General features: G+C 39.4%; 1 protein-coding gene across 6 annotated transcripts in view; it reads left to right on the forward strand.

The window, feature by feature from the left end:
* MTDH (metadherin) overlaps positions 1–4,598 on the forward strand; it is a 59,175-nt gene extending 54,577 nt beyond the window's left edge. For all 6 annotated transcript variants that reach the window (XM_014847765.3, XM_014847767.3, XM_014847768.3 and 3 more), the window contains one exon: positions 195–4,598. In XM_014847765.3, coding sequence (XP_014703251.1) covers positions 195–265 — 71 coding nt within the window. In that variant the 3' untranslated portion in view covers positions 266–4,598. The remainder of the gene's footprint in view (positions 1–194) is intronic.
* Positions 4,599–10,201: the final 5,603 nt, after the last annotated feature.

A 10,201-nucleotide genomic window follows, 5' to 3' on the forward strand; every position in this document is an offset into this window, starting at 1 on the left:
GGAAGGCAGACAGAATAACCTAAAAAACGTGGAACTAGAACTTAAAAACTTAAAATTTAAGGCTAATGCATTATTAGTGGATTTCAAACATGTTTTCATTGATACTGCTTTTACATTGTGGAGACAACAGTATTCACTATCTTCCTAACTTTTTTCTCTTCCCTTCCCTTTTTTCTTTTTTTTCGCCCCATTAGCCAAGTCTGAAACTAGCTGGGAATCTCCCAAACAAATAAAAAAGAAGAAAAAAGCCAGACGGGAAACGTGAATATTTTTTTTCCTGAATTGGACATGTGTTTGCAAACACTGTCTTGAAGATTATGCTGTTTATGCAATAATTTGTGAACATGTACAGAGTTTTATATAAATTTAAACCAATTTTTAAAACAAAACTGTGAACACAACCACCATAAAAATGGAATCAAAGGAAAGTTAATTTATGAAATTAAGAGGTCAGCAGAATATACTACAGTGCTGGAAGACACTTGGGGAAAGTCTTTTCAATTTAACAAGAACGATCCTAACTTAAGAATATTATCCTGGTTTTACAGCAGTGCCCTGTTTACAACAGATTGTGCCCTATCTCATCTGCAGCCGAGGAATAAAGGATTCTGATTAGAGAGATGGTTGCCTGCAAATTGCTAGGCAGCTTCTTGGATCTTATGCACAGAACTTATACCATTTGTTTTATGCTTAAATCAAAGTGCTTTGATCAAATGCATAATCTGCCATATCTTTACATATTTGTTGGTAGCAATTTGTATTAAAGGAATCACAAGTGCAAATAAAAAGTCATTTAATGTTTGTTTAACTAAACTGTCATGGTTTAGTTTACAGTTTTTAAAAAGTTCTTAATTAAAACATTGAAAATGCAGTAGACACTTGTATGGCTTATGAACTTATTTTTGATAGTCTTACATTACTTGAATTGTTCAAAGTACAGTATATTTTAAATTAAGAAAGGTAAACTATATGTATTTGTTTTATACTTTTAAGATTCAGACTCACAAACAATGCTCTTGTTTATGATTTAAGAACTTTCAGGCAAAATCCAACTTACATTTTTCCTTTCCCTAGCAATTACTTTTTTCCAGTGTCAACTCTTCTTCGTTACTGATACTTTTTGACTTCAAAAATAAAATCTTTCACAAACTAGTTGTACAAACAGAATTGTGAGTATATGATGGAGAATGAAAAACTAGAGTCAGACAGCTTTAATTGACATTGTCAAGACCTCCAGTTATCAGGAATACATTTTTTTACTGCCTTAACCTGTAGTGAGTAGAATATGCATCAATTTCTTGAAGGGGATTCATGTTTTTATAAGAGTTTTCATGTAATTATTGCAATTGTGATCAAATAAGGAACGTTTCCTGCTTGAAACTGTATTGATTTAAATGATGTGTGAGATGTTTCACCATTTTCAGGCACTGTGTAATTTTATTGTAATAAACTGGCAGGTATCTTTGTAATTATAAATAGTGCATGCTCAGCCATGTACACTGTAAATAGCCTTTACCAAATGTGTTTGACAAGGACCATAATTAACATCACTTAGTGAATTGTGATAAAGAAAAAAAGCCATGATTTATTGGATGTGATTGGCTTAATTGTTTTTATGTGGCACCAAGAATGAAACCGTTTAACAGCTGTAACCAATGGTACTGATCTATCCATCCAATGTTGTCTTTATTATATTTGTGGTTTGATAGTATTGCATTGTCAGACTAGGAAAGCTAAAGAAACAAAATGGTTTTAGTTTTGCTGAAGACTGGCCTTATTAATGGACAGCTTTCCTAACAAATGATTATTAACTTTTATCAGATTTAACATCTGTTTCAGGAACATGGCAGTATGTTTACATGTCTGAAGTTTTGTTTATGATATTTCTAAATTGATTTGTTTAAATAAATTCAGCAAATGGATAGCATTGTTATTATTTGCTTCAATCTCTGGGTAAATAAGCTAAAGTGCCAGGAATGGATTTCTTCAAATGACTTTATTAGCTTTACATAGATGTTTCCTAAATAGATGCAAGAATTCCTAAGTTTCCAGCACTTTGTAAAGGTATCACAAGGGAGAATTCAATAGGGAGTCTGTAATTTTAGAATGTGGCGAAAGATCTATGCCCAAAAAATTTAATTGAACTCTCTCAACTCTACCTCACCATTTCTTTATCTTGGAATTTTGTTGGTTGTGTCAAATGTTGGACTTTATTTCTCCAGATTAGTATGTCCCATTCAACCATCTACACCAGGTGTTAGAGACACTGTCTTTTCAGGAGAGATGTAGGGTGGAGATGGAGAAGTGCATTGCTAAATTGGGGTGAATCAAGTGTGGAGATATCTCTGTCCCTTCCCCTTGGCTCAAGAGCTAGGACAGGATTTTATGTTTTAAGAGATGGCAGCTATGAGTGATAAAATTAGTAAGTTCAGGGGCCAGCCTGGTTGTGCAGTGGTTAAGTTTACACATTCCACTTCTCCGTGGCCCGGGGTTCACCGGTTCAGATCCCGGGTGCAGACATGGCACCGCTTGGCACGCCATGCTGTGGTAGGCGTCCCACGTATACAGTTGAGGAAGATGGGCATGGATGTTAGCTCAGGGCCAGTCTTTCTCAGCGAAAAGAGGAGGATTGGCAGCAGTTAGCTCAGGGCTAATCTTCCTCAAAAAAATAAAATTAGTAAGTTCATTCTCTTTCACATGCATGAGGTGCAAACCCTCGCACGATTAAAGTATCATTCATTGCTGTCTACCTGTTGCGGAAGATCTTTATGTTCTATTAAAGCAATTTCTGGAATCTGAACCCAGGAACTATTCTCCATCATTAACTCGGAAGGCACTAAAATCATGGTAGGGATTCAGGGAGGAGGGAAGAGAGAGGAGCCTGTTGTCCTTTGGAGGCTTTGATTAGATGGTCCCCAAAAGGTTAGTTGGTTAGTTGGGAGTTAACTGCTCCCTTTCGGCTTTGTCAAGCCTGGAGGGGAACCTTGTTCTGATTAGCAAACAAGGCATCCTAGAGAAACTACTTAAAAATCTCTGTAATCCTGACCTGTCTGCACGTACGTACAGAAATCCTTCCTTATTCGGGAGCAGGGGGTAGTGGTTTAGGAAGTCCCCAGACTGGATCCTACCTATCTGTACCCTGGATTGAGTAGAACAATAGTTGAGAGAGTCCAAAAAGAGTACTGAAGGAAAATGTCAGTACTGTAATTTACCATGTTTACTCTGCGCATGCGTCTGATTGGGGTTGGGGGCAGTGGAAATAATTCATCCAAATCTAATGATATTATTTCATAAGCTACTCTGGTTTGTATTTGGGTTAAAGATGTTGAAAGGCAATACTTAACTACAGAGTTTAGCTTTTCTTAATTAAAAACAGTCCTCTATTAATATAGTGTGAAACATCTTTCAAAATCTGGAGTTTAAGATGTCTAATAGATGTCTTAAGGCTTTCCTGTAAACTCATTGCACAAACTGGAATTACTTTCCAAAAGACTTAGGGAATGCAAATATGTTATTTGTCAAATGCGTTGAGTATTGTAAATACAACAAACCATTTTTGATTTGTTTAAATTGCTCATTATGGTTCTTATGAGAAGGGACTTCTCAGTCGTTTTGCATGCTAAGCTAGTCTAAGGCAATTTACTCTTTGGTGTTCTTGATGTTTCTTTCTAAAACCATCGGTGTACTTGTAGGCTAGTTGGAAGTCAAATATTTGGAGTTAAGCCCCTCTCAAAATATCTCTGTGACACACAGTGTTCTCTGTGGGAAACAGCTTCCATCTTACATCATCTTAGCAATAGATGGAACTGCCATCAGGTGCAATTTATCACTTGTATCAACCTTTAGGTTAAGGAAATTAGGCCTAAACTTGGTGTTACGTATTAGTTTGGCTGTGTCCCCAAACAATAGTGATTTAAATGAGGTGGAAGTTTCTTTTTCTTGCATGTAAAAGTCTGGGGAGGCAGTCCAGCGCTGCTGTGACACTGCAGGGTCAGGGATCCAGGTTCCTTCTATATTGCTCTTCCCTGTTCTTAACATGTGGCTTTCAGGTCATGATTGTACACAGCTGCACCAGCTAGAAATTTATCAACATTTCTGCCCCTTCTTTTAAGAACTCTTCTAACAAGTTATTCACACCACATGGTCTTAATCAACCCAACCTTAATCACTTGACCCTACTAGTTACAAAGAGGGATGGAAAATAATAGTCTTTACTCTGGGCTGTCAGGGGCCAAATTAGCATTTCAGGATTCGTTACTGAGGAAGCGGCAGAGAATTGGATGTCGAGCACAGCTGGGAGTCTCTATCACAGGGTTGACATAACACTGTGTATATCCTGCACCCAAACATCATTTTAAGATCAGGTTTTAGCTTTTCTAACTGAACAGAAATTTTGAAATCTGGATGCTGCTCAGAGTAGCAGCTAATAATGTTCCAACTTATATGTAATAGATTGTGGAAATTTCTGCCACTCAGTGACTGCTCAAATCCTAGGGACAGGCTGAAAGAAACTTAGTAGCCTGCTATCACACCAATACTGCGAATATAGATTATAACAAGTTACAGTAGAATTACCTGGTGTATAAAGTAATCTTTTTTTTTAAAAAAAGGCATTACTATTCTTTCTAAATACTTTAACAGAAGATTGATTTCTAACCCTAGCATCGACAGGTATATGAGGTGCATTGCAAGATGCTTGCTAGTAATACTAAGAGTACTGAGGTTTATTTGAAGAAAAATGTAAACAAATTCAAGGTCATCTCCATGATAATGGCATTCTTACTTGTATATATGTGCTTTTTTATTTGTCTCAAAGCATTCAAAATGAATATATGTAACCTGTACGTAAATTACGAAACATAATAAAATGAACACCTCTGAAACCACCATTCTGCTTAAGAAATAAAACATTACCAGTAGGGGCTGTTGTGGGGAGAGCTTGACTTTTGTTGTTGTTTGGTAATGGGATCAAGGGGCGAAAGGCATGGATGAAAATAGCTGCTCTCAGATGCCCCACTTGGCACAGGTGTTTCTCGGTGCCAGAACTGGCTAAGGGTCCCAGATAACATCTAGCCTTGTTCCAGAACGGTGTCATGGCAGCCTCACTGGTACTCCTTCCTCAAGTCATTCTACTGACATCTGTTGGGAAATTAATAGCTATAGATAGGTACATGGGGCTGGCCCGGTGGCGCAGCAGTTAGGTTCGCACATTCTGCTTTGGCGGCCCGGGGTTCACCAGTTTGGATCCCGGATGCAGACCTATGCACCACTTGTCAAGCCATGCTGTGGCAGGCGTCCCACATATAAAGTAGAGGAAGATGGGCACAGATGTTAGCTCAGGGCCAATCTTCCTCAGCAAAAGGAGGAAAATTGGTGGCAGATGTCAGCTCAGGGCTAGTCTTCCTCAAAAAAAAAAAAAATAGGCACAATGACTGGTGCCCCAGAGTTCTGCAGTGCACACTGCATGGCAACCTTTCCATGAGGAAGAGGAGTAGCGAAGCTCTCTTCTAAACGGGAGCCGCCCCCAGAGTCAGAAGGCAGCAGGTGCCTTGTCTAGGGTGTGAGTTCCTTGTGAGGTTGTCAAGGGGCTGCAGGCTTGCTGACAAGCACCACAAGGGGGTTTATAGCACAACAGCAAGAGCTGTTAGTAATTTAAGATAGTGGAATTATGAAGGATTTCTTTCCCTACTAAACTGTCTTTAATAATTAAAAACTTTATAGGATTACCTGGAAAAGTTGCAGCTATTCCCGTTTCTCATCAAAATTGAAATGACCACAATAATGAAAGATGGAAGAAAACCTGTCTCAGCACTGGAACTAGGAAATGTGGCATTTCTGTTTATTAGCGAATAAAAACCAATGGTTTATCAAAAGAATAAAACACCTACCAAAGATGCAAGTGTGGGCCAGCGTCAAGAAATCTAACATATTTCATCATAAAATTAAGGCAGAAGAAGTATATGATCATGACACTGCTGAAATATTTTACAAAATCCAATAGTCGTTCTGAATTTAGATTTTTAAAAAAATGAAATACTAAAGTCATCTCGATTAAAATCAGTGCAAGGTAGGTCAACATTGTCTTGGAGAACTTAACAGATAAAATTTTAAAATTGTATAATGTCAGTCGTGGAAGCAACCTAAATGCCCATCAACTGATGATTGGATAAAGAAGATATGGTGTGTGTATATATATATAATGGAATACTACTCAGCCATAAAAAAGGATAAAATCATCCCATTCCCAACAACATGGATGGGCCTTAAAGGTATTATGTTAAGTGAAATAAGCCAGACAGAGAAAGACGAACCCTGTATGACTCCACTCATAGGTGGAAGTTAAACATAGAGACAGAGAATTGATTGGTGGTTACCAGGGGAAAGGGGGGTGGGGGGAGGGCACAAAGGGTGAAGTGGTGCACCTACAACATGACTGACAATAATGTACAACTGAAATTTCACAAGGTTGTAGACTATCATAATCTTAATAAAAAGTTTTAAAAAATTGTATAGTGTCAGAGAAGAAGAAATTATCTCTTTTTTTTCTTGATTGTATACCTGAAAACCCAAGTGAATCTAATAAAAAGCTATGAGCACTAGGAAGAGAATACACTAAAATGGCAGATATACAAAAGCCAAAAGAAGTTTCTGTACTAAAATAAGCACCTAGAAAAGGAAATGGAGGAAAAAAATTCCGAGTACATCACAACTAAAGCTATTATATCTAGAAATAAGATTTTCAAGAAAGACACAAGACCAGATGAAAGCTATGAAGTCTTATTGAAGGACAGAAGCAATCTAACACATGAAAACCTGTATTATTCTTTATTTGGAAAACAAAAATACCAATATTTCCAAAATTAATATATGAATTGAGTTCAGTTCCAATAAGAATGCAGATTTTTTAAAGTACCTCAAAGATTATGAGAACGATTTGAAAAAGAGAAGAGAAAGTAGTATGCAGCATCGGGAGAGGGGCAGGGAACCTGCCTTACGACTACGAGATAACAGAATAAAATGTGAAACAGCTTGTATCTGTCAGGGTTCATAGTTGTAAAACCCAGGATCCCCTCTGGCTAGTGTAAGCTGAAAAGGGGTCTGGAAGCCCCGGAGATCCAGGCCCTTACCTTCCAGGAGTAACACCTAGCCATGTTCAGAGGCTGCTCCAGCAAAAATAATCCATCTGCCAGCTCCTGTGAGTACGCTCAGCACTGAAGGTGTGAGCTCCACCACGGCTGCCTCTGCCGCTGGAGGCCACTGTCCCATGTGCCCACAACTGGTTTCTGCTCAGGCTTCTTACCTCACTGCTCTCCTAGTTTGTTTGGGAGAGGCAAGGTCATATCTATGTCTATCAAGCAGTGAGGAATACTGGAGAATGAATTTTGACTATGTGGGATAGTCAAACATAAAGGACATTCAAAGTTAATTTATTGAGCAGCCAAAACCTGATTAATGTCTACTGTATCGATGTAATCTAATAAATTATTAACAAAAGCATAGTCAAACAGGTCAGGAGAGCAACGTAAGGAATCCAGAAATAATACAGTCCAATATACATGGGAATTTTGTATATAATTTAGGTGGTGTTTTACTTCAGTGGTAAAAGGATGATTTTCTTAATAAATGTTATTAGCATAACTTATCTAACTGGAAGAAAATAAAGTTGGGCCCCATCATACTTTAGATGAAAATAAATTACAGATAGATTAGGCTGAAACATTTTTAAAAATCTTAAAAGACAATCCAGGAAACTACATTTACAACCAAGAGGTTGGGGAGATATTCTTAACCAATACTGGAAACCTAGAAGCCATAAAAGAGAAGTTGGCCACATCTAACTTAGTACCTTTTTTTTAGACTTTTAAAATGTTTCATTTCAAAATAATTATAGACTCACAGGAAGTTGCAAAAATAGTCCAGAGAGGTCCTCTGTACCCTTCACCCAATTTCCCCGATTGTAGTCTTACATAACTATAGTACAATATCCAAGCCAGGTAATAGGTCTCATTCGCACAATTGACAGATCCTATTCAGATTTCACCAGGTTTCACTAATATATGTGTGTATGTGCAGCCTAAGTAATGTCGCATGTGGATTCACATGATCACCACCATGATCAAGATACAAATGCCTATGGTCACAACGGAACTCCTTCGTGCTACCTATTTATGGTTACACACGCACACTCTTCACCCGCACTCTGCCCTCATCTCTATCCCCTGACCATCACTAATCTGTTGTTTGTCTCTACAGTTTTGTCATTTTAAGAATGTTATATAAATGGAGTCATACAGTATACACCTCTGGGGACTGGCTTTTTTCACTCAGCATATTGTCCTTGGGATCCATCCAAGTTGTTGCAAGTGTCAATAGTTTATTCTTTTTTTTTAAAGCTTTTATTTTTCCTTTTCCTCCCAAAGCCCCCCGGTACATAGTTTCGTATTTTTAGTTGTGGATCCTTCTAGTTGTGGCATGTGGGATGCCTCCTCAGCATGGCTTGGCGCCCAGGATCTGAACCAGCGAAACCCCTGGCCACCGAAGTGGAGCACACGAACTTAACCACTCGGCCAAGGGGCTGGCCCCTTTTGCTGGGCTTTGATGCAAACCCAGAGCAATGAGAAGTCTCTTTGAGACCCTAAGTGGTAAGTGGGACAATACAGTCAAAGTAACAGCTGGAGAAGACAAGGGTACTGAGGTTGTACTGAGGGCATCTTTGACTCCAAGCAAATGATTTTGCTGGTAAGTGAGTGCCCACTACTGACCCCCCGCCTCTGTGCCTACCATTGCAAAGCCAGAGGGTGGGTTTAAAAACCTTAAGGAGGAATCTGAAACCACCACAAGATGGCGATTTAAACACAGGACATTCTCTCCCCTCTACTCCAGCCCCTAACTGCCATTTTTCAAACAAGGAAGCGCTAGAGAATTGGGTTCTGAGTTCAAGAGGACTTTGCTTAAAATATGAAATATCTCATACATTAGGCATTGCTTGTAATAGTGAAAGACTGGAAGCAGACCAGGTGTCCATCAAGAGGGACTGGCTGAATAAATTACATTACCTTCAATGATGGAGTTCTATGCAGCTGCAGAAAGGAATATGGAAACTCTCTACTAATACCTCCCGATCCCCAGGATATATTGTTAAATGAAAAAAAAGGAAAGATGCTGCTCTTCGTACCCCTGAACTTCCAGCCGGGTCCTTCACAATCTGATTCCAATTTGCTGTTCGCATTCATCTCCTGCTGCCCCGTGCACACCCCTTCCTGCCTGTTCTTGCTGCCTGCTCCACCCAGAGTGCCCTTCCCCAGCTCGGCATAGTCAAGTTCTAGGCACGTATGGCCCCACAGAACTTTCTCAGTGATAGAAATGTCCTGTATCTGTGCTGCCAAATGTGGAAGCCGCTAGCCATATTTGTTTAGTGCTAGTTGCACTAGCACTAGTACAACTAAGGAAATATATTTATAATTTAATTGTGTTGTATTTAAATTTAAAGAGTGACATAGGCAATCACTTCAAGATCAGTCTAAATACCATCTCTGGGAATCATTCTCTGATCTCCTCAGTCCTCATCCCTAACTCTACACACACACACAGAGACTGGTCCCCCTCTGCACAGCCCTGGCCTTCATCTGTCTCCACCCAAAGGTGTCCATCACACTCCGATTCCTGCTGCCGTGTGTTCCTCAGTGGGCTTCTGTACATTCTTTGAGGCCCTCGATGCCTGTCATCCCTTTGCACCCCCACAGTGCCTTCCACACAGTAAGAACAAAGAGCCATTTGTTGGATAGATGTTTTTTAAGTGTGACAAACTAATTGTTAATGTCCAAACATAGAAACTGGCCTGTGGGAAAATTTTCAGCCTGGATGTGCAGAAGTAGAGAGCCCATTCTGAGCTTACAGAATAAGAAACATAATTGAAAGTTCATTTTTAGAGTTTATTTTTTCCCTTTTTCTTCCCAAAGGCCCCCAGTACATAGTTGTATATTCTTAGTTGTGGGTCCTTCTAGTTGTGCCATGTGGGATGCCGCCTCAGCATGGCCAGATGAGCGTTGCCATGTCCGCGCCCAGGATTCGAACCAATGAAACCCTGGGCTGCCGCAGTGAAGCGCGTGAACTTAACCACTTGGCCACGGGGCCAGCCCCTTCTTTTTAGAATTTATTGAGAATTTACCTAGGTTTCTTTCACTTTATGCTGCTCTTATCC

Source organism: Equus asinus, chromosome 12 (assembly GCF_041296235.1).
Source record: "Equus asinus isolate D_3611 breed Donkey chromosome 12, EquAss-T2T_v2, whole genome shotgun sequence".
In the NCBI taxonomy this organism is placed as follows: Eukaryota; Metazoa; Chordata; class Mammalia; order Perissodactyla; family Equidae; genus Equus; species Equus asinus.